The sequence below is a fragment of the Pyrgilauda ruficollis genome, unplaced genomic scaffold (genome assembly GCF_017590135.1).
Source record: "Pyrgilauda ruficollis isolate IOZ18807 unplaced genomic scaffold, ASM1759013v1 scaffold98, whole genome shotgun sequence".
In the NCBI taxonomy this organism is placed as follows: domain Eukaryota; kingdom Metazoa; phylum Chordata; class Aves; order Passeriformes; family Passeridae; genus Pyrgilauda; species Pyrgilauda ruficollis.
The window spans coordinates 280,325-304,438 of record NW_024531932.1 but is presented as its reverse complement, the minus strand read 5'-3'; the positions used below and the strand labels follow the sequence as shown (position 1 = coordinate 304,438).

The following is a 24,114-nucleotide window of genomic DNA, read 5'->3' as shown; positions in this document are numbered from 1 at the left end:
GGGGTCAGAGCCCCACCACCAGCACCCCTGTGGGCAGTGACCTCCCTCCCTCCCTGCAGCCCCAGTTCCTAAGCCCAGCCATGACAGGAACAAAAGCCACCGCTCAGAGACACATTTACGACCCTCCAAGAGGGAGCCCGCTGACAGCTTAACGAGCTTTTTGTTTTTCAAGTAGTGGTTTTATATTTACGACCTGAAAGGGAAAGATGCAAGTAGGCAGGGAGGATCAGGGGCTATCTGCTCCTTCTGCTCCTGACCCGATGCTGTCCAACCCACATCCAAGCCGTTCCGGAAAGCCATAAAAAACGATTGCGTTTCAGCTTTCCCACCGCCCCTTCTTTCTCTCTCCCCTCCACTAAAATCAAAAAAAGCACCTTTTTTTTGGTGGTGCTCACTTCTTGTTAATGTTCACCCCAAGGAAAAGCATCAAATATTAATGAAGGAAGCTTCAGAGAGCTCACACCGGAAACCAGAGGCCCCATATGTTGTGGAGTATCCCAGTGGATGTGAGATCCCACCAGTTCATCCCCAAGGCCTGGCTCTTTAATGCCTGGGAAGGAAGGAGGAGGCCAGAAGCTGGGTTTTTACGAGCACCAGGGATCACATTCCTGGGATATCAGCCCAGAGTTACACTTAGAGGAGGAAAAAAACTTTATAAAAAAAAAAAAACCCAAACTCCACCACCCTTCCCCAGAATGCAGCACTGTTATTTATAAGCTTAAGAGTGAAAATAGAGGGCAAAACTCCCTGGGTTTGTTGGGGGCTTTTTTGGGTTTTTTTTTTTATCCCCAGCATTAGTACAGCAGAGAAATGCCTTTGGGCTGCAAAAGCATTCCAGCCACCAGCAGGAAGATAAGGCTCTTCCTTCGCCTCCAGATTCCTTGGCAGAGAGGAGACACATGGGGTTTAATTGCACACAGACAGAGATGCCACAGCCCTGACACCAACACGATAAGAGCTTTTGTCCCGTGGAGGGCTCACCCAGCTGATAAAGACCCTGCCCTGAGCCCCTAAAACCCAGAAGGGACCTTGGCTGAAGAGCTGCAAGGGACTGGTAGGGAGTATGGGAGGGCCAGATGTGCAGTGCAACATCTGGAAGGGGAAGGGAGCCGTGTGCCATGGCAGTGTCCCATGGACACAGTGCCTGCTGCGGGTGACGTTGGACACGCACGTCCCCCCTCCCAGGGAGGAAAGCACCCCCGTGTGCTTGCTGGTGACATCTTTGTGCCCAAATGCTGGGACTCGATGATCTCTCATGGCTTTCCCAACCTGCAGAGCCGTGTCCAGCTCTGGGGCCTCCAGCACAAGGAGGACTTGGAGCTGCTGGAGCCAGTCCAGAGGAGGCCAAGGAGATGGTCCAAGGGCTGGAGAGCTTCTGCAAGGAGCCAGGCTGGGAGAGCTGGTGGTCACCTAGAGAGGAGAAGGCTCCTGGGAGAGCTCAGAGCTCCTTCCAGTGTCTAAAGGGGCTCCAGGAGAGCTGGAGAGAGATTTTGGACAAGGGTCTGGAGGAACAGGACAACAGGGAATGGCTTCCCACTGCCAGAGAGCAGGGTTAGATTGGGTATTAGGGAGAAATGCTTCCCCGTAGAGTAGGGAGGCCCTGGAACAGGGTGCCCAGAGAAGCTGAGGCTGCCCCTGGATCTCTGGAAGTGCCCAAGACCAGGCTGGATGGGGCTTGGAGCACCCTGGGACAGGGGAAGGTGTCCCTGCCCATGGTCTTTAAGCTTTAAGATTCCTCAAGATGCCTTCTGACCAAACCATTCAGCGATTCTGTGAACCCAGCTGCTGAGCCTGGGACATCTTTCCCTCACCTCCCTCCATCCCCACACAAACCCAGCGTGTGAGGCCCCAGCAGCCCTGGGTGCACAGCCAAAAAAAAAATTAAAAAATAATTTAAAAAAGAAAAAAGGGGGGGGGGAAAAGGGAAAGAAAGCAAAAAGCCTTTTAAGTGGGCTTGAGCCTGAGCGCGGCGGTGCTGCCCAGAGCAGGGCAGCCCCCTCCCCGCTCCCCTTCCCCACTTATCGCTGCCCGGGGCTCTGCCCGGCGCCTGCCGATAATCAGGGAGCGCATTGAAACCCCGGCGCCAGACTGGATCCTTATCTCCTCCCGAGCAGGAATGCGGGATGGGGGCTGCCCCTGCAGCAGCAGCAGCAGCAGCAGGAGGAGGAGGGGGAGGAAGAACCCCCTCCCCTGGCCCTGCCGACAGCGAGCAGGAGCTGGGGAGGCCGGGGGGACCCGCGGGGTGCGCAGGGCTCGGTGCCCAGCCCCGGCTCCCGGCACGGCCGGAGGGCTCGGAAGCACCCCCGCCTTGCGCAAGGGCCGCTAATTATCCCCGGGGATAATGACTCCGCTTCATTTCCCCATAAAGTCAAGGCTGGGCGCGGAGAGCCCGGCTGGGAATGCCCGAGGCATGAGCCGGGGGGACGCCAGGCGACAGCCGGGAGAGCCCCGTCCCACCCCGGCCAGCAGCCCAAACTCCCTCCCACCCCAAAAGACGCCAGGTGAGCGCTCTGAGCCATTCCCAAACCAGCCCAAGGGCTCAGGGCTCAGCTTGGGGACCCTCGCAGTCCCTCCCGTGGGACGGGACCCCCGAGCCTTCCTCCCTGGCGAGGAGGGCTCTGCTCAGCCCCCGGCTCTGGAGCTGCTGATCCCCATCACCAACAGGACCGACAGGAACTTCCAGCCAGCCAACACCAGCGGTGAGGAGGGGAGGAGGGAGAGAGCCAAGCTCCCGGCTCCCTCCAGGTGGGACAGCAGCCACGGCTCCAGCCTGGCGCTCCCTCAGCTCCCCCCGGCATGAGGGCTGCATGCTTTAACACCCAAAAAGAGCTCGGAGCGCTCATTTTCACTATTAGGAACCCCGAAATTTGCCCTCGGTGGATGGAAAGCATCGCAGCGTGTAGCCCGTGCCGTGGGTGCACGGACAGCAACCCCCAGCTTCATCCCTGCCGGGGGCAGCCACTCAGGGAAGGACTCCTGATGCCATCAGAGCCCCAGGGAATTCGCAGCCAATTAAGGGGATATTTTAAAAAATCATAATGAAGGGCTAATGAAGTTTAGAAGCTGCCGACAGCAGCCATATGCCTCAAATATGCTGGGTACAGTCGGTGCCTAGGTAATGCAAGTGCAGGTATCAGCTCGCCTAATTAGCTACCAGAAGAAAGTCTAATTTAAAACAAAGCTCTTATTTTATTTATTTGCTGACAGCAGCAGAGCAATTCCCTCCAGCATGAAGTGAAAGCAAACATACTGCCCTCAAAATAAACCACCACGGGCTTTTTAATTTTATCCTCCAACAAGTGTTCCCTGGTTAGTCCTTGGCAAGGGGGGGGGAGGAAAAAAAACCCCAAACAACAACAACAAAAACCCAACCTGCACTTCCATTAGCATTACAGAGGGCTTGCAAAGACAGCTCCCCACTTGTCACCTCCCTGCCACAGAAAACAGCAACCACTTGGGACTCCTCTGCTGTGCATGGAAATCTGCCTTTAATAAAATATCCCTGAGGAAATGTGTGCCCCACCTCTCCTACCCTCATCTAGGTCCTGATTTGGGGTGATGGTCCCTCATTTGGGTGGCACATTCTCCCTGAGATGCCCAGGCTGGTGTCTGGCTCCAGACCCACTGTTGAGAGGGGTAGGGCACCCACACAAGCCAAGACTCCTGACCCTTCCCATCCCTTCCCTTCCTTCACCTCCGGATGCATCCAGAAGCAAACGTGGGGAGGAGAAAGGGAAATCCTAGAAGCACAGAGAGAGTGCAGGGCCACTGTGATTTTATTTAGTATCTTTATTTATTGAAGTGCTTTAAATAGATATGGATTGACTCTCCCGGCTCTGGCTATTACAGCTTGAAAGGGGAGCTGCAGGCTGCTCCTGGATTAATGCACATGAGGCTGCTTCCATGGATGCTCAGCATCCCACTCCATGTGGGACCTCTTCCTGTCTTCCAGACTTCACCAGGGGCCTCTGCATCCCCCTCCACAACGTCCTGGTGCCTCCACACTGCTCCACATCCACATCAAACCCTCTTCACCACCACCCTCAATCACCTCCACAGCCAAGACCGAGCCACCAGCTCCACGTTGTCACCTTCCTCACGGGGTCCGAGCCCATCCGAGCAATCAGGGATTCATTCTTTCCTATCAGCACGTCCTGCCGACCATTTTTGGGTTTATGAAAGCACAAAGAGGTACAGCAAGTCTTTATGGACAACACTGGCTGGGCCCTGCATTTTTCTTCCCGCTGATTAAAGTAATAATGCTCAGTTAAGGAATAAGTAAAAAAAATCACACCATTTTTAGGCAGCTGAGAAAGAAGAGGAAAATCTATTGCAGTGGCCCTGAACAAGCACTTCCCCAGGGCTTCGAGGCAGAAAACTTATCAGACACTGCTCTGATAACATATTCAGGCTGAACCATTAGTCTTGGGCATAAAAAAGGTGTAATAAAAGGTGCCCCTAACTGCAGACTGAGTGAGGAGGGGGAAATGGGATTAAAACCCCCTAAGGCTGAGGAGCAGCAGAGCTCCGGGGCTCGGTGGCATCCCCAGCACACACTCGTGATGCTGGCAGTGGGCACCCACCTCCTGCCACTCAGGTGTCCAGGGACAGTTTGTCTCCTGCATGTTTAAAGCTGCAGAGAAGTGGGAAAATCAGCATCTACAGCACCAGGAGGCTGGTGAAAGATTTCCCCAGGGATCCTCAATCATCCTCAACAATGTATTTTCTCATTCTGGCCTCATCTGGCTCCCCTGTTACGTCCCACTCCCAATACCCATCTTACAACACCTTGCCCTCCACAAACACAGCTCCTTTTCTTCCCTGTAACTCCAAACCAGCCCTTTGTCCCGGGCACAAAGAGCGGTGAGGTTTCTGCTGTGGGTTTTTCCCTGCACTGCTTTCCCATCCGGCTTTTTTGGGAATTCCAGAGCACAAAGCAAGGCCAGCTGTGAGCTGTAGCTACTTTAAAAAAATTGTCTCCACTGGAATTTTCTCCACACCTCCTGCCACGATGGGGATGACAACACAGCCTCAGACGGGTCCCCTTTCTCCTCAGCAACCACCCACTCACCTCATAAATCCCATACAGATCACCCAACCTGGGGAAGCCAAGCAACACAAAATAAGCTGGGAACATCCCCCATCCTGCTTCCAAACCGCCTTAAAACGGTCAAGTTAGTTATCCTTGAGGGAAAAAGAATTTAAATCCATGTTTTTGTTGTCTTAGCCCCCCTCATACATGGATGGGAAGCTCATGGCAGGAGCAAGTAGCAAGCACAAAGCTGATTTTCTGAGTTCCTATTCCAGTGCCTCAGGCTCAGCCTCCCAAGCAGACCCCAGGCTCCAGCCAAACCACCCCCAATTCCTGAGGCTGGCGACCCAAAAACCAGCTACAGAGCTGTCCCCACAGATGCTGAAGGCCACCACCTTCCCCAAAGGTGGCCAGAGACAAGGTCCACCCACAGCTGGGCACCCGACCCCAGCACCACCCAGCCCAATCCATTGCTTCCTCCCTCCTTCCCTCCCTCCAAGGCTGGTTTTCAAGGCAAAACAAGGATGGGAGTTACTCAGGCAGCATGTGACATGACCACCAGAAGGAGGGCATTGCATTACTGGAGCTAAAACTGGATCCTGGTTTCTATTGTCTATTCTTTTGTAGTGATGGGAAGAAAGAGCTGCTGCTCTGTAATCAGGCCTCTTCTGGCTGCTTCCCTGCTTTTAGGGCCAAGCAGGATAATGCCACGTTGCTTTCATGTGGCAAGAGAAGCTTATAAACAACACTATTACACTGCTACACCGCCGAAATTAAAGCCCTGCTCTGAGCCCCAGTCCCTCCCACAGGCAGAGCCTGCTTTGCCTCTGACTTAATTCCTTCTCCCAAAGTCTGCAGTCCAGGGAACAGACTGAATCCGGGCCTGAATAAGCACTTGTGAAATTCAGTGTCTCCCAAAATGATGTGCATTACCTATTTCTGAAAAGAGAAGTAATTCCTTCCAGCTTTTGCTAATGTGCTCTCAGTAAACACTCGTTTCTTGTTTTCCCTCAGAGCAGGGCAGCTCCAATTCACAGCTCACCCCAAAAGTGGATCAAAGTCTTCTCTTCACTGATGCATCTTCGCAGCTTTACTGTATCTTATGGTCCAAAGTGATTGAGATTTACCCCCACCCCACACCCCATAAAAATTCAGATTCTGAGCTCACCCATACACATGGAGCCTAAAACCTCCAGAGTGGATTCACTCAGCCAGAAATGATCTCAGCTGTGAAAAATCACAAGGGGCAGTCACTTTCTCAGCAGTCTCAAAATAGAGGTTGTTTTTCTTTTTTTTTTTTTAAATCAAAAGAGATGCCATCTCTCTGCATTATCTGCAATAAACATCCTGTGCTGGAAGAAAGCACACTTCAGCTTTCCTAGCTCCAGGTTCTCATTTCCACCAGCTCCTTGAGAACCTCCTCCTGGTTTTCCAAGCCTTCTCCTGCACTGCAGTAAGAGCCTGTCTCTGAAAAGAACATGCTTTAAAACCCAGGGGACTCTGCAATAGGACAAGAACTCGTTTCATCACCCAGTCCTCCCTCAGGTTCAGCTCTTCTTGGATTACAGCATCTCCTTGGCAGCTGGAGTGCCCCAAACGCAATGTCCCAAACCCAGTGAGGCAAGAGCCAGGTTTATTGTGGCACTGCCCAAGGGACAAACACCAGCCAGATCAAACCCTCTGGGGACACTCTGAGGGCCTGCAGAGAAGCTTCTGAAACTATCTCAGTGGAGGATGCTCTCCCCCCCACCATCCTTCCCCTTGGTGCTCCACTTTCGGAGGGGCCAGGAACTGCTACTCCCCAAAAACATGGGAAGCCAAAGCTGCAGGATAATCCTGGCCCAGAAGTCTGTGATTAACCCAAACTCCTCCAACCTTTGGGCCCCGTGGTTGACATCAGTGCCCCACATCCAACGTGCCAAGTGATTTCTCCCAGAGCTGGAAGGAAGCTTCCCGACCTCTCCCCGCTGACCCAGGCGTGGGATGTTCCTCTCCTGCTTCCCCTTCCATCTCAAACATCATTAGCAAAGGATCATTTCCTTCAAATTAAGGTCACCTGCCAACAAGTGCCTTTTGCCATGCCCTGAGAGCAGCCTCCAGCGCTTCCTTCACCTTGCCTAAGGTTTTTCCAGCATTTTCCTCAATCTTCCCTTGATTTCCAGGTGCCCATCTCTGCTCATACACCGTGGTCCCCTAAGCAGCAGAGCAAAGCCTGTTTTCCCATGGATCTGCTGCTCCAAATACTCCCTCCCACATGGCATTTGTGATCCCCAATAGTAGGTGGCAAGTGTTATGCTGTTGATGTTTTGGGGTTGGTTTGTTTTGGTTTTTTTTTTTAGTGGTATATTAATAGATCCCTCTCACTAGCCGACCAGCCTAGATAAAAACTTTATTGCTAATTTCCTAATCAGACAGGCACTTAATTACGAGACATCTTCTGAGTCAGAGGGAGAGGGATGCAGACATACAAACAGCAAGGCAGCTAAGGGAAAAAAAAAAAGTCTGGGTTGTTTTTTTTTTTAGGAAATGAAGCTAAAAAAAGAAACACCCCCCCTTCCCAAACAAACAAGCAACAAAAAATAATCCAGCAAGCCCAAAGATAAATCCATGGGGATTTTTGGCATTTTAGGCACTGGAGCTGCTCTTGGGGCAGGGGACAAGGTGGTCCAGAGGGGCTGGATCCCACGGGGGTCACGGCAGTGCCTCCCTCCCCCTGTGTCCCACATACAGCACAGTCCCCACGGGCTGTGAGCAGATGGTTTCCAAGCTGACAGGTTGCAAACAGCTCCGTGGAGCCAGCTGGGGAATCAGATATTGTCTCCATGCCTTTAGTCTGGGGAACAAAAGAGGTCTCCCAGCTCAAAAAGTTTGCTGGGAGACCTTGGTGCTTCTCCTGCTTTGGGGTTTCTTTTTCAAAGCACTTTTGCCCAGCTCAGATCGCTCAGGTCTGATGCCTGTATGACTCTACAAGCTGCCTGCACATAACTTTTTCCACTTTTCCTCTGACTCTCCTCTCTGTAGCTGTAAAGAGACCACAAGGACAGCCTTGGTGCAGGGCACATCACCCTTGCTTTTGCAGCGAGCTGCAGGCACTTCCTTTCTGGCAGAAATTTCTTCCTTCCACTTCCCATCAAACCTGCAAACACCATGAACTCAGGACAACCCAGACAATCTTCTTCCCAGCATCCCTGTTGTTTATTTAGAGGAACCCCAAGACTTGGAAACAGCCCTGGAGACCCCAGTCCTAAAAACACAGGACAGCAGAGTGCCAGGCACAGGACCAAAATCATCTTTTAGGGAGGGTTTATTTTATAAAACCATCCTTGAGCAGGCCACGCTGGATCGCCCCCCACACCTACAGGGATGCAAAGCCCAGCCAAACTGCAGGATTCCGGCTCCTTTGGCTTCCCTGCTGCTTTTAGCTCTGCAACTCGACCCTGGGCGGAACATATGGTTTGCATTCTCCCCCCTAAACTTTCCACAGGCTCCTTCCCCCGCCTCCCCGCAGCACACAAACCCGAGCCCTTGTTCTCTACGAGGAGGAATGGTGAAGCAGCCCTTCCCATCCATCCCTCCGCGAGGGAAGGAGAGGCTGCAGTAAAACCCCTCGGCCGAGACTGCTAAGTGGGCTTTGCTCTTCCGTGCAGGGGTCATTAACAGCCCGGCTGGAGCGTCCCCTTCCTTCCAGCCAGGCCATAAATACTGAGGAAAACACAGCCAGTGGAGATGGAAAGGCAGGGGGGAGCAGCACAGCAAGAACTCGCTCTACAAGGGAAGATTTCCCTTCCCCAGCCAGCCCAGGACCACTGGGGCTCTGTTGGTTTTCCCCGCTTTTACAGAGATGGGGCAAGCGAGAGGTGTTTTAAAAGATTTTATTTAAGATTTTGTTTTACCACACAATACTACTATTACTTCTAACACCAATCACCTATATTTTTACCCCACGTCATCTTACTACAATACATCTTTCACAATTTTAATTCTCTAAAATATCTAATTGTCCTGGCTTAGTATTTAATTTAATATTTTCGCTTATTATTTACTTTAAGATTTTTACAAAGCCATATTTTAAAACTTATTAAAACTTATTTCTAATCCAATCTCTCCCTCAACAATATCATCTCTATTCCATAACCTTCCTAAGTCAACACACTTTATCTCAATGTTTACACACAAATGTACAAGACTGTGTAAGCTTTCTATCAAATTTTAAAAATTCTTTACAAATCCATTTCTCATCCAACCTCATCCCTCTGCACAAGTCAGAAACAGCATCCTTTAGGATGTAGGAATGGTGAACGGGTCCAGCAGTGCTCAGAGGATGTTCAGGGTAAAGCAGCAACTTCACCTCCTCTTTTCCCATCTTTTATTTTCCTGTTAGGCAGTTTTCATCTAATTTTCTGCTTCATCCAGCAGCCAGGCTTGTCCCCCTGAAAATGACTACAGCAGCTTAAGCTGGTCTTTGTTGAGCCAGAAGCCTGATCCAGCAGGAAGCAGCAAGTGGGATTCTTATGGAGCATTACCCTGCCTCACCAAAAAGCCAGGCATCACCTTCTCCCAGCCCACAGGGCTGGGTGGAGTTCCAAATCAACCCAAAGGCCCCTCCTTGCTCCCACTGTCCTCAAAGCACCGCGCTGGAGAGGAGCCCTGGGAGGGCTGTGGGATGGATGGACAGACGGACGGATGGATGGATGCCCCTGGCCAAAACAGCGGCGGCTGTGATGGAAACCAGAAGCCTTGTGGTCTGTGAGCCTGACAGCCTTCCCAAGGCACGCCGAGCATTGCTGGCAAGCCTGCGTGTCCCACACCGGCCTCCCAGCCACGTCTGAGGCAAAAACAACCCCAAATGCTCTGAATTGGTGAGTTTCAGCAGCACAGGACCAGCAAGCCCGACAGCTTCTTGGAGCCGAGCACAGCACGGATTCCTCTTAGCAGGTATTAAAAACCACACTTCAAAAAGGAAGAAAAGCCATCTATTTTTGACCTGCTATGTGCTTAGGATCGGTGTTACTCAAGGTTTTAGCCGAACAGAGGAGGCCCTGCAGTAACCTGTGGCTTCCCCTGCTCCTTATCCCTCAGGATCCCTCCCTGTCGGCTGCGACCCCATCTGCAAAGCCGGCGTGTGGGTTTTTCCATCCCCGGCAGGACCGGCCCCAACACGCCCCAGACTCCCGGAGTTTTGCTATAAACTACAAAGGAACCTGCCCAATTCGCCCCAGTTTGCATAACCAGTTTATCCCAAGCATTTGTTTTAAAAGCTCAGCTCTGGTTAGTCACTGCTCAGCCCAAGCAAAACCCAACCCTCTTCCCGGCTTTTGGATCTTGCTTTTCCAGCTCTGGGCACAGCCAGCATTTTTTATCTTGGTGTATAAATTTTAGAAATATGAAATAAGTGCCTTGATGCCTTGTTTTATATATACACACACATATATATCATATGTATTTTATGTATATTGGGGTATCCAAAGGATCCACAAGCCAGGACAGGGATTAGCACGAGGCTCTAAGTCCTTAAATCCAAACCGAGTCATTCACCAGTAGCAAACCATTAAGCAGAGACACATGGGGGAAAAAAAAGAAAAAGAAGGAATGAAAAGGGGGAGGAGAACAGTTTTATAGCCCTTGGCAGCCCACACCCCACTTCATCACACTCAGGATCCCAGTCACCCGAGCAGCTCCCCAGCCAAATCCCCTCTCCTGTAACAAATCCCGTTAGTGCCGACGCCGGAGCGCGGAAGGAGGCGCTTGCAAGGCTCTGGCTGCAGAAAAGCAGCCAAAATGATGTGCAAGGGGAATGAGACGTCCTGCAGGAAAACCTGCTTCCACAACTGAGTCAGCATCTCCTCCTAAAGACCGGGGGAGGACAGCAGGAACTGCAGGCCTGGGGGACGTGCTCGGATGGACCTGGCAGGGGAGCCCCAGGTGCCACCTCCTCTTCCTCTCTGCAGCCCAGAGTGGCCCCAGGAATGACAATGTGCACCCAGCAGTGACAGCACGTCTACAAATGCCTAGCTCCAAAACACAGACTGATGGAACTCAGGGGAGACCCCAGGGAGCAGGGTAGAGATGCCATCGCCCCAGTGAGGAGCTGGGAGCACTGGCAACAGCGTAATCCCAGTCTAATTCAGATTTCCAGCAATGCTCGACCCACTCTGTGAAGATGCCCCGCAGCCAGGGCCCAGACAGCAGAAGAGACAGGACATTTAAGCTTTTCCAAGATAAGCTGGCAGAGAAAACCCTTCCATGAACCCCTTCTCCAGCTCAGCGACCCAGACCGCTGATTACTTTTAATTGCTGTGTAATTGGACTCTGGGAGCCATGCTTTCATTTGAAGCCTGCCTCTACATTTCACATCTATCAAAGGGGGAAAGAAAAACCTTCAAAAGTAATATTCCAGTGCAGGAACACCGTAGCACCCTCCAGCAACTGCCAAACCAGCCGTGGCAGTGGGGAGGCAAAGGCTGCACCCCTTGTTTGGGATAAACAGGGGTGGAGGGAGGTGCTGGGATCCCACACCTGGGCAGTGGCCACCCCAAAGGCAGCAGTGGCCCCAGGCCAGACAGCAGGGCCACATTGCAGGATCCTCCCTGACGACCAGCACTAATTACTGCCTTGGCTTGCAGGGCCCTGCAAAGCCCTCAGAGATGCCCCTCCAGGTGAGGGTGGGGACGCTTGTTCGACTCCACGGACTAAAAGCAAGCAGCAGACCGCATTTTTTTTTCCTCTCTATTTTTTTTTTTTTTTTGGTTGTTTTAAATAGCAACCACGTTCTGGCTGCTGGAAAACACCCTCCCTTCTGTTCTCCAAGCCAACCCAAACAGATGGAGCCAATAACGCAGCCGGGCAATGGCGTAGGATGGTGACAGCCCATGGGGGAGAGCAGCCCCTGCTCACAGACCCCAAGAGGGGCAACCAGACCCCCTGAAGGTGGCAGGGAGGCACAGCCCATCAACCCAGTGGAAGAATTTCACTTCATCCATCTCCATAAAACCCTCCAAAGTCCTGGTATGAATCATGGAAGTGAAAAAACACTTCCAGGATCGCCGAGTCCAACCTTTGACCAAACACCACCTTGTCAGCCATGGGATTGTCCTCCATCCCAGTTGCTCCCAGTCCTCCAGCCAGCAGCCAGGAGGAATTACAGCTTCCCAGACACCATGGGAGTCCACTGCAGGGTCAGTGAAACAGTGAAACAAAGTCTTCACCACAGTGCCTTCAACCACTGCTGTGGATGCCTTCACGTGTACCCTGAACCTCACAGCCTGGAAAGCTCTGAGGACACCGCTGACAGCACTGCTGCATCCCAGGCGTGTCCCTCCTCCCAGGAATCTGTCCTGAGGAATTCCTGGGCTCTGCAACCTCCTGCCTAAGGAGAACTCCCACGCTGCACAGTGCAGTAAACCCTTTTAATAGCCTCCTGCCCCCGCAAGCCACCCGGCAGGGAAGCCTGGATTTGGCTGGAAATGTCCTGTCCCTCCATCCTGCCACTGCCCCAGGAGGGGCAGGTACACCCAGGAGCCCACCCAAAGATGGGCAGCCCAAACTGCCCCGTTTTAGTAGCTAAATGGGACCTGTAGAGGTGTTTAAATGCTGTTGATGTGGCGAGAAGGGGGAAAGCAGGGGTCACTTCCATGCCAATGGCAGCTCCCAGGGAGGAGAGGAGCCCCACAAAAGGAAAGACTCACAAACCAACAGCAGGACAAAGTCTGGGTGCAGAGAACCTTGCTCTCACCTCAGCTGTGCCCTCACCTCCCGTCACTGAAGAGCCACCACGTCTGTCTCCATACAGCTCCAACAGGGAGGGATGCCTGGCAGGGAGGAGCGTCATGGTGCCTTCCAGGAAGGAGCACTCCCCATCTCCCACCCTGCACTCCAACCCTCTCACCCACGTTCACCTGCACAGCCTTTGGTTCCACACATCAAGGTGCGCTGCACCTCATCCCTAGCACAAGACAAAGCACCGAAAAAATGATGTCACATGCAGCAACATCAGCCCCAAGAGCATTTCCCCACCTCCAGGGAAGCTTTTTTCCACTCCTCACACCTCTTCCTAGCATTCTGTACCATCCTGTACCTGCAGGGATCCTCAGCTGATGCCCCCAGCATCATTCCCACAGAGCCTCCAAGCCCACCTATCTCGGATGTCCTGGGCTCTCCTCCTGCAGCGGCCCCCACTCGAGAGGGAGGCAGATGGATCTAATAGGCATTAAACGTCTCAAAATGAGATTTTCCACGCTCTTTCAAAGGGAAACAATCCCTCAGCTCTCACACTGGGTGCAGGCTTGTGAAGGAGGGGAGCAAAGGTTATTCATGGGGTCTTGAAGGAAACCACACCAGGGAGACCCTCCGGAAGCAGGAGAGATCCGGGATGCGACTTTTGTGTCTGGATCCACCACACTTGGGCTGACACCCTGTGCTCACAGCCTGGGTATTCCAGCTGGGAAGGGATCACTCATGGTACAAACCAGCCCTTTACCTCCTCCTTTGTTATTCCCAAAAGATGTGGGAATAAACTGGGGAGAGAAGCGAGGGCAGTTGTGCTGTATGTGTGTGTGTACACAGCTATTACGCAAAATGCACCCCAAATCCATAGGGTCTTCTTCCTTTTCTGAAGAGACTTGATTCCCTGGAGAAAGGGACAGCCCAGACCTTGAATTCCAGGACAGAAAAGCTCTGCTCACTTTTCTTCTTGTGTAACTAGGTATGTTATTACTCTTAAGTAATAATGTAAGTAGTGAGTGTCTCAACTCGCACCCTTCACCTCCCAGGGTATAAAAAACAACAAACAACACAACACACCATCACTGCCTTAAACTTACACAGCAAGCAAGGCCAAAGGGGAAAAACAGCTCAAAAACATTTGTTTTTTAAATGCTGGGGGACTCTGTCAGCTACATCCACCCAGATCAAGCTGTGCACGGCAGACAGCGGGATGCAGCTCTTGATTTATATTTCACTTGGATAAACACAAGTGCCATGGTCAACAGAGACCCTATTTTGGGCCTCCCGTGCCACTGCCATGTCTGCAATCCCCATGTGGCTTCACAGCCATTCCCAAGGCTTGGCACCTGGTAATTCCTCCTCGTTCCAACAAGGAATTAGCTGAAAAGGGGATGTTTCACTAAACAAGTGAGAGCTGAAACACAAGGAGAGAAGACACAAGGAGCCTCCATGGATGCTCCATCCAGGCAGGCATGGGAAGGGGCCTGCAAAGCCCATGGGAAGGTGAGAAGCAGAGCTCACACACCAGACAAACACATTTTTTGCCTCTCAGGCTGTAGGACACCCTGCCTGTGCTGAGCATGGTGGTGACACAGGGCTTGCTTTGCTCCATGCTTCTTCCCTTTCTCCATGGAGAAAGACTTGGCTGCCTGTAGAAACACAAACTTGTCACCGCTGTCCCTTGACCAGGATACCCCCTGGCCATCAGGAGTTTGGTTTAAAGCTTACAGCTCCAACCCCCCCAGTTACACCAGTCAGGGAAGAGGCCCAGGCGTTCCCCACCAGCCCAGGTGTTCCACCACAAACCTGACCCAGCTACACCACACCTGTGTGGGTCTGGGGGAGCCCTCTGGAACCGGGAACAGCCTCCCTAAGAGTGGGAGAAGCCACCCAAGGCAGGAGGGAGCAGAGGAGACCCAGGCTGCAGCAGGGAGGGACTCGCAGGAGATTAAAGGCAGAGTGCAGGACACGCTGGAGCAAGCCCCGCGCTAAATAATTCCTGCTTCCCTTCCCTTTCCTCGTTTTCCAGCGTGGCTTCACCCAGCTTTTCCCAGCCTGGCTGGCGTTTGATCTCTGCCTTTCCCTCGGCAGAGGTGCTGAGCCCAATAAAAATTAAAAAAAAAAATTAAAAAAAAAGGGGGTTGAGCCCCCAATAAAAATTAAAAAAAGAAAGAAAGAAAAAAAAAAAAAAAAAAAAAAAAAAAGAAAAAAAAAAAAAGAAAAAAAAAAAGGCAAATAGGAGAGGGATGGAAAAAAAAAAAAAATCCCCTAAAAATCCAAGCTCAGCAAACACGTGGCTGCTACCAGCCCAGCCCAGCGGTTTGGGATGGGGAACGGGCTCCGGAGGAGGAGGAGGAGGAGACGGCAGCAGCTCTTCCCCTCGCTGAGGAGCAGGTCTGGGGCTGCCAGCCCAGCGCATTCCTGTGCCGTGAGTCAGGCCTCCGAAAAACCAGGAGGCTTCAAAAATAATTCTCGGTGCAGCCTTTGGGATGCTTTGCTCTGCGGGCTGCCCCGTCCGAGGGCTTGGCTCCCCAAGCGGGGCAGAAATGCTTTATCCCAGCTGCGACCCTGAGGAACAGCATCGCCCTCCGTGCAGGGAGCCCAGGAGAGCACAGCGAGCCCACACTCCTGCAGTGAGATTTTTACTGAGAGTAAAAATGCCAGCAAATGCAGGCAGGCCTGCAGGGCTGCGGGGACGGAGAGGGAGGATTCAGGGAGTGTTCGGGAGGTGCTGCAGCCAGCCAGGGGCCTCCAGGCTGCCACCGAGAGAGTCCCGGGCAGGGAGGGCGGTGTGAAACCAGGCATCAGAGCGGCTTTCTGGGCTTTTCTCTGGGCTTTCTCTGCCTCTCCCCAGCCAGAGCTGCTCAATTCCCAGCCCAGCCCCACTGCAGGCCACAGGATTTTCTCCGGCCTAACACGAGGGGAGACATCACTCAGAAGCTGCTGGCTCACCACAAAGGCTATGATTTTTGGAGATACAACACACACAACATTTCCTTAAGCTCCTGAGCTCTGGCACAGCCAGGGCAGGATCACCCAGACTCCCCTCAGCCCCAGGTGAATTCCCAGGCCCGCTGCAGGTCACACAGGATTTGCTCCGGCCTAATGCGAGGGGAGACATCACTCAGAAGCTGCTGGTTCAGGCTCTGCTTTTTGGAGAAACAGCTCACACAACATTTCCTTAAGCTCCTGAGCTCTGGCACAGCCAGGGCAGGATCACCCAGACTCCCCTCAGCCCCAGGTGAATTCCCAGGCCCGCTGCAGGTCACACAGGATTTGCTCCGGCCTAATGCGAGGGGAGACATCACTCAGAAGCTGCTGGTTCACTGACTCTGGTTCACCACAAAGGCTCTGCTTTTTGGAGAAACAGCTCACACAACATTTCCTTAAGGTCCTGAGCTCTGGCAGAGCCAGGGAAGGATCACCCAGGCTCCCCTCAGCCCAAAGTGAGCAGAAGGGAGTCACAGACTGGTTTGGGTTGGAGGGACCTTAAAGTTCATCTCATTCCAGCCCCACTGCCACAGGCAGGGACATCTTGCACTGGACCAGGACCCAATCCCACCTGGTCCCGACCAGTTCCAGGAGGGATAAGACTCCGTTGTCAGCAGACCCAGATCCCCTGCACAGAGCCCAGCATCCCAAGGGCCAGGGAGGGCTATGTCAGCTCGGTGCCACCGTGCTCTGACTCACAGGCAGGGGTGGCTTGCACAATACAACTGATTACAGCAAATTACAGCTTTGCAGATTATGGAAAACCAAAATTGGAGCCAGTGGGCCTCCAACTGCCACGGAGGAGCTGATGGCAGCCACTGAGCGGCTCAGGCATCCCTTGCACCCCTGTCAATCCCCCCTTCCCACGGGTGGGATGGCAGGAAGGGGGCAGAGGGAATGGGCTGATGGTTTATCTCCCCCCCCCCCCAGCCCCTGAATGTTTTCACTCACATTAGCATGGCTAAAGCCAGGCAGATATAACTGAATACGAAACAGCAGGAACCTGTGGCTTTATGGCACCAACATCTGCCGTAATGAACTCCTCAGACTCCACACAGCCCCCTCTGTCCTCACCTCACAGCATTCCTGGCCTGGCACTGGCCTGCCAGCCTGGCTTTGCCCAGCAAAGCCCAGCTCAGGACTCTACCAAAACCCCACAGGGCTGCCAGGATTATCCCAGTGGGAGGGAGGAAGCCATGGGGATGCCACTGCTGCAATTGGAAGGGAAACAGAACTCCTTGCAGCATCTTGGCTCACTTAACTGACCCAAAATACAGATCTGGTTTTTACATATTTTATATATATAATTCCCGTTGGACTAGGACAGGGATGGAAAGGGAACCAGCATCTACAGCACCCCAGGGACCCAGGGGACCATACAGAGATGAAGGACACAGCTGAACCCTCCAAGCTCCTTACAGGGTCAGCTTTTGCTTTCTAAGCAGAGTAAATGCAAGCTGGATTTCCTCCCTGCCCCCCACCTACTTGGAAACTACCATTTCCAAGCAATTCTACCCCCTCTAAAGTAGTCTTTTTTCCATTTCTCTCATTTTTTTGTTGTTGTTTCAGTATTTCCCTCTGGTGCTACCACGCACAGAGAGCACCAGCTTCTGAGGGAGAGAGAGAGGGCTCCACAACAAAGCAGGTGAAGGAGATAAAAAAAACTCCGAGCAGATCCTTCCACACACCCCTGTCCTCAAGCCTCCACTTCCAAAGGGCAGGATTTGATAGGCAACAGGTCCTGGAGCATTTCTTCCCCAGCCATCTGCTCACGCTGGCAGCAGGCAGGCAGCCTCCTGCCACCCATGTCCTCATGCTGCTGGGGGACAGCAGTGCTGCTATCCCCGCTCCACCCCCTGTCCCTGGGTGTTTTCCTGCTGCTGGCAGGGCAGAAGGATGGAAGGATGCTCCTTCAGCAGGATGACAGCTGTCCAAAAACACCTCTGTCAGCCGAGTCCCCACTTCCAGCATCACCCTCTGGATTTCAGCTGCCTTCCTACAGCCTCTGTGCAGCCCCGTGGGGAAAGACCCTCAAGCAAGCTCCAAATCCTCACCCCAAATTGTTTTCCTACCCAGAGGAGCAGGATGAAGCCTGGAGAGCAGCCTGGCAGGTAAAGCCCCAGGCTCAGGGACACGCTGGGAGCTGGGTTCCCCCAGCAGTGCTCCTAGGGATACATGAGTGGACCAGATGGTTTCTGGGTTTCAAACCCCCATCCAAAACCACACTTCTACCCCCACACTGCAAAACCCGACACAAACAACATGTGCATTCTTTGTTATTGAAAGAGAAAATTGTTTTCTGGGTGAAAACAATTCTGGTTGAAAACAATTCTGCCTCTCCCTAAAAACCAGGCAAGGATGGGGAAGAGAACGGATGATCAACCGGCTGAGCACCCATCTCAGCTCCCTCCTCTGCACCATCACATGCCACCACTACACAGCTCTCCTGGAGAAACACTAATTATAGCTCTCCAGCTAAAAACTTTATTATACACACACGTACATATGCCAGACTAACAGCATAGTGCCTTGAGAGAGCTCCCCAGACTCAAACTGAGCCAGATGGGTCAGGTTTAACTTGTTTTTTTCCTTCTTCATTCCCTTCCTCCCTCCTGCCCAGTTTTATTTCAACCCCTGCATGAACTTGGCACTCACAAAAATAAGAGGACAGAGCCAGGCTCGAACACGGTGATATCCCCAACTCCCCTCAGCATCCAGGAAAGCTTGGCTAAACCCTCACTCACAGCAGCCTGGCTAATCCAGCCTGGCTAATGCAGCCTTCCCAAACCCCCGGTGCTGTGCAGAGCCTCTGAGCTCCTCACTGCCCATCCCCAGGGCACCGCTCCCAGCCAAGCAGGAGCACACCAGTTGCCAGCTCTCAAACCTCTCCCTTCCCACCAAGGGAGAGTTCCTTCTGGCTGGAGGACGCTGCTGCAGCAAGGTCCAGGCCCCTGGATAAGTCAATAGTGCCATTCCTGTTCCCCATTTGCAGAAATACACTGGCTCTTTGTGTGGCGGAGGCGGAAAAAATATTAATCTAATTAGATTCCCTCCCTAAAATTCCTCGTCACCTTAATTACGCTTCAGAAAAGAAGGCTTGGTTCATTTTCCTAGAAAATCAGCTCGTCAGGAGACGCTTTCAACTCCTTAACAAGAGCGATCTGTGCTTCGCGACGCGTCCTCAAACCCTCGCCGGGAGCTGCCGGGAGCGACAGATCCCGAATTCCCGCCGGGATAACGACCTTGCCCAACACGGTTACGGTCTCTGCCAGCCTCCAAAAAACCATCAAACTTTACAGGGCTGCCCTTCTGAGCTGTACACTGGAGCACATCTTTTTACAGGCGGAGAATAAACGCGGGCGGCTGTGCTCTGCCACCGCCGGAGGATGACAAAGGACAAAGTGCCGAGGATGTCCAGGAGTTGTGGAGTGCGTGTGGGGGGGGAATATACGGAGGAAAGGCTGAGTTTGATCACAGGAGTCCTAACGAGAGAGGGCAGCAGGAGAGACGAGCCTCTGTTTCTCGTCCGTGGCAGGGATTGCTAACGGAAGGGCTGGATTTAAGTGCATCTCAATCACAAGATTGGGCTGCGCACAGGAAACTTTGAACAGCCATAGGAAAAGACCACTCGGCTGCCCGGCCATCAATCGCTCAGCTTATAAAAATGCAGATTTAATAATAATCAGTAAAAAAGGAAAAAAAAATTAAAAAATCCAGGCTGAATAGTTACTTATTTGACCTGCCGGGGAATCACAGCCGGCGCTACTACAAACAGGGCTGGGTTTGTTTTGCTTTTGCCAAGAAAAATAAATAAATAAATATATATATATATATATATATATACACAGGGAGAGAGAGAAATATAAGGAAGCGGCACGGCGAGGCAGGGAGCGGCGCTGGCAGCTCGCATCCCCGAGCATCCCCCCCGGAGCGGGGAGCGCTGCCAGCCCGTATCCCCGCGGAGCATCGGAGCGGGGAGCGCTGCCAGCCCGTATCCCCGCGGAGCGAGGAGCGCTGCCAGCCCGCACCCACCCAGAACATCATCCCCCCCGGACCGGAGCATCCCCCAGCGCGGAGGGCGCTGCCAGCATCATCCTCCCCGGGAGCATCCCCCCGCAACGGCGCGGAGGGCGCCCGGCTCTCCCCCCGCCAGCCCCTCCACCTTTATATTAAAGAAAAAAGACATAAAAACACCAACTCGGCGTCCCAAGGCCGGACACCTCAACCGCAGCGAACTTTTTTGGGGGGATGCTGCCCACCTCACAGCCCCCCAAACTTGTGCCCCCCTTACCTGCGGCGGCCAGCGCCCGGCGGAGCAGCAGCGCGGGGAGGAAGAAGGAGAGGAGGAGGAGGAGCCGGGGCGGGCTCTGCCAGCAGCCCCGCCCGGGCTCAGCCCCGCCCCGCCCGGCCCAGCCCGGGATGCGCGGGGCCAGCGCCGGCATCCCGGGGAGTGCATGGATGGATGCGTGCGGAGCCGCTGTGCAGCGGGGCCGGCGGGCACCAGGGGGAGCCGCGCAACGCCAGCGGAGCTGGGCCCCCCGAGCCCCCCGCGGAAATTCTGTAAGGCGTGAAAGCAGCGTCCTGCCGCGCTCTTGGCACAGCGCCGGGAACGGGCTGGGATGGAAGGGACTGCGAGATCATCTCCTTCCTCCAAGCCCCGTCCAAACCGGCCTTGGATACTTCCAGGATGGGGCAGGCACCTGGGCTACCTGTGCCAGGGCAGAGGAGGAGGAGGGAGAGGCGGCGGGGGCCGGGCGGCGGCATGGCGACGGCGGCAGCGGGATCGGCAGCGGCACCGGGAGCGGAGCGCTGCCCGCCCGGGGGCAGGCACCTGGGCTACCTGTGCCAGGGCCTCACCTCCCTCACATGGAACAATTCCTTTGTAATATCCCCATCTAACCCTTGCTGTTTCGGTGTGAAGCCATTCCCCTTTGTCCTATTACTACATGTTCTTTTAAAAATTCTCTCTCCATCTTTCTCATACCACTCCTCTCACCCCCAAAAATGGGCATTAAAATCCGAGCTGCAGGATGTACCTGCGGGAGAATAAAAATAACAGATGCAGATGCACACGAGTAATAAAAGATGAAATTCACACACTGAGGGAGGTATCCTGCAACTGCTTCTTGATATGTGGCCTTTTGAGTTTAAGGGGGGCTAATAAAAAGGATGGAGAGTGACTTTTTATTGGGGCAGATAATACAAGGACGGGGAATGGTGTTCAGCTGAAAGAGGAGAGATTTAGAGGAGATGTGAGAAGGAATTTTTTCCCTGTGAAGGTGGGGAGACCCCTGGATCCCTGGAAGTGTCCAAAGCCAGGCTGAACAGGGCTTGGGGCCATCTGGGATAGTATTAGAGGAGATGTGAGAAGGAATTTTTTCCCTGTGAAGGTGGGGAGGCCCCTGGATCCCTGGAAGTGTCCAAAGCCAGGCTGAACAGGGCTTGGAGCCATCTGGGATAGTAGAAGTTGTCCCTGCCCGTGGCAGAGGGTTGCGCTGAAAGAGGAGAGATTTAGAGGAGATGTGAGAAGGAATTTTTTCCCTGTGAAGGTGGGGAGGCCCCTGGATCCCTGGAAGTGTCCAAAGCCAGGCTGAACAGGGCTTGGAGCCATCTGGGATAGTAGAAGGTGTCCCTGCCCATGGCAGAGGGTTGCAATTAAATTATCTTTAAGGTCCTTTCCAACCCAAACCGTTCCATGATAGGCCCATATCTCTGTCTTTGTAAAGAATTGTAAACAACCTCACAGCTTTGAGAGCTTTGGTGGGACTGCAATTTTCCAGCCACTGAATCCCTACTCAGAATGGGTTTAAACCCCACCCTGGCTCAGTGGAGGAAGAGGGGGAGGCCAAAAGGACTCAGCAATGCTTTTCTGGGGGAAGAGAGACCCCCAAACTCAGCAAAGCCCCATGCTGCAGCAGTGCCTGTGCCATCAGTGTGCCAACAAATCCGTTTTTTTCCCGCTGGGGCTGAGAAGGAGGGGCTGCCACGGCTGCCTAGAAATGGTTAAAACATCATGGGAACTGCTAACTAGTTTTAATTGCTGGCAGCTGCTCAGCTCCTCGGGCTAGGGCAGTGGGGGGAAGGCGCCCTGGCAGTAATTACAGCCTGTGCCTCGCCAGCCCGGTGCAGCCGGGGCCGTGGGTTTGGCGCCGGAGCTCCCCAGGCTCGGCGAGCTGCTCCAGCCACAGGCTTGCTCCCAGGGCTCAGCCTGCTCCGAGCCTTCAGAGGCAGTGCAAACCCTGGCAGAATGCAGAGGCTGTTCCATTGAGGTGTTGCATGCAAGCTGTCACCCAAAAATGAAAATCCACCTTGCAGTGCAAACCCCGGTGGGACGCAGAGGCTGTTCCATCGGGGTGTTACATGCAAGCTGTCACCCAAAAAAATGAAACTCCACCTTGGAGAACCTTCTGGAGCTGTCAGGAGCTCTTACTAGTTAGCCAACCTAAAAGAAATGTTTGGGTGACTTTAGTTAATGCTTCAGGTTTAGATACCACATGTTTGTCCAATATGATCCCCAAGAAACCATTTCCCACATGTTTGGTCGGTGTGCCAGCGGATGTTTCGCCAATCCCAAAAGATATTCAAAAAGCTATGCCAGGCACATTTATGGGATCATCCCCAAATAATCTTTGGATTCCGGTGGATGCATGGGAACAGTGGGTTCCTCACCTTCCCAAGGCATCTTCTGAGCCTCAAGAATTAGAGATCCTTGGCTCTATGTACATGACTTATTGTGTCAAGTTTAATTACACAAGGAAAGATCAATCTGTAGTTAAGGGTGTTACTCCCTTTCACAATATATTTTAAAAATAGAGCCCCCACTGCCCAGGCTGCTTCTCCCACCCTCTCCCTCAGCCAGAGGCACCCCCAAAAACCAGGAGGGACTCGTGGCATGCTGCTTGGGCCACCTGCACATCAGCGGTGGTGCAGGTGCCTTGAGTGCTACCTCGAGCATCCCACACTCGGCTGCACTTCAGCCGGTGTTTACAGAGCAGTGGGACGTGCCAGAAAAGGCTGAAGAGCAGGAAAAGGAAAAAAAAAATAAAAATCTAATTTCCAGTTGCTGTCGAGGGAGTGAAGCTGTAAGGGAAGAGCCTGGAGAAGGGATGCACCTGATGCAAAGCCAGCAGTGTTGGCACCGGGGGTAAGAACTCCGTGAAAATAAACCAGGACAAAAAGGTGTTTTCCAGCTGGATCAGGCCAGCTGAGTGCAATTTCAAAGTGCCTGCTTTGGGAAGCAGAGTGTGGAAAACGAGCGAGAGCGGGTGGGTTAAACCGGGCAGTGTTTAAGGCGGTCTGGTATTCAAAATATGAATTAAAGCCATGCAAATAAAGGGTTCACTTACCCCCATTGCGCCATTTGAGAAAAATATGACATGACAAACTATCATTAAGGCAAAGGGCTGTTTTTCCTCCCAGGTGTTTATGTACTAGCCCTCGTTTTCACTCTAATGGCCAGGCGTGAACGTGTCAATCAAATTCCCGGGGCGGCAGGACCGCTCCCAACAGCGACCCGAGGTGTGAGGAGTTACACCGGCCAGGCTCCAGCCTTTGCCATCAGCCCCAGAGGGGCTGGGTGCAGCCAAGGGGAAGGGGATGGCACATGGGAAAGGGTTCCTGGCATTCTGCACCAGGCAAAGGGAGGCACTGCTCCCAGTCCAGGGTGCAGCAGGACCCTGGTGACAGCACATCCCGCTGGTGACACACCTGAGCAGGGACCTCGCCGGGCTGGACATTCGGGTCTCAGGCACAGCCAGGAGGAAGGGGGTGCATGAAAGCGTTAAAAAAGATGGCAATCAGATGAATAATAAACAGAGGGAACTCCCAGCGCTTAATCAGGAGGTGAGACAAAGACTCACTTGTTTGGGATTCAAGGTCACGGCGCCCTTCAGCTCTGACCGCACCGTCATGGGAGGGGTGGGTTTCTTTTCCCACCCAAACTTCGGAGGCAGAGCAGACCTGAGGTGGGCTGAAACATCCTCTGTTGATTCCTTTCAGACCTTGCTCCTCACTAAATATCTCAGTGATCTGATATAATGGCTGGGCTTGCTGGCACCAACTTATCAAGACATCTTTAAGGTATGAAGAAAATTTCAATCAGTGGGAAGAAGGACAAAAAATTTTCTTTACTTTTTTTTTAAAGAGCTTGTTCTTTTAATCCCTCAGATGTTATTTGCAGCTGTGGTCAGCTGCAGCCAGGGGTAGCCAGAGGTGCTTTTTTATTTGGGGGTTCAGAGGTCTTGGAGGCAATTTGCATGGCATTATCCATAGCTGTGCTATCGGGACAAACAGTCCTGCCAACCTAATTAGGCATTAGGAAGGAGAGAGCGCCTGAAGACCAGCACACAGGGGAAAAAGAGGAGATACAC

The 24,114-nt window shown here is 53.0% G+C and overlaps 1 protein-coding gene across 1 annotated transcript in view; it reads right to left on the bottom strand.

Moving 5' to 3' along the window:
* UNC5B (unc-5 netrin receptor B) overlaps positions 1–23,097 on the bottom strand; it is a 59,316-nt gene extending 36,219 nt beyond the window's left edge. The window contains exons 1-2 of the mRNA XM_041490061.1: positions 23,092–23,097; positions 20,037–20,094 (exon numbers count right to left, since the gene is read on the bottom strand). Coding sequence (XP_041345995.1) covers positions 20,037–20,094; positions 23,092–23,097 — 64 coding nt within the window. The remainder of the gene's footprint in view (positions 1–20,036; positions 20,095–23,091) is intronic.
* Positions 23,098–24,114: the final 1,017 nt, after the last annotated feature.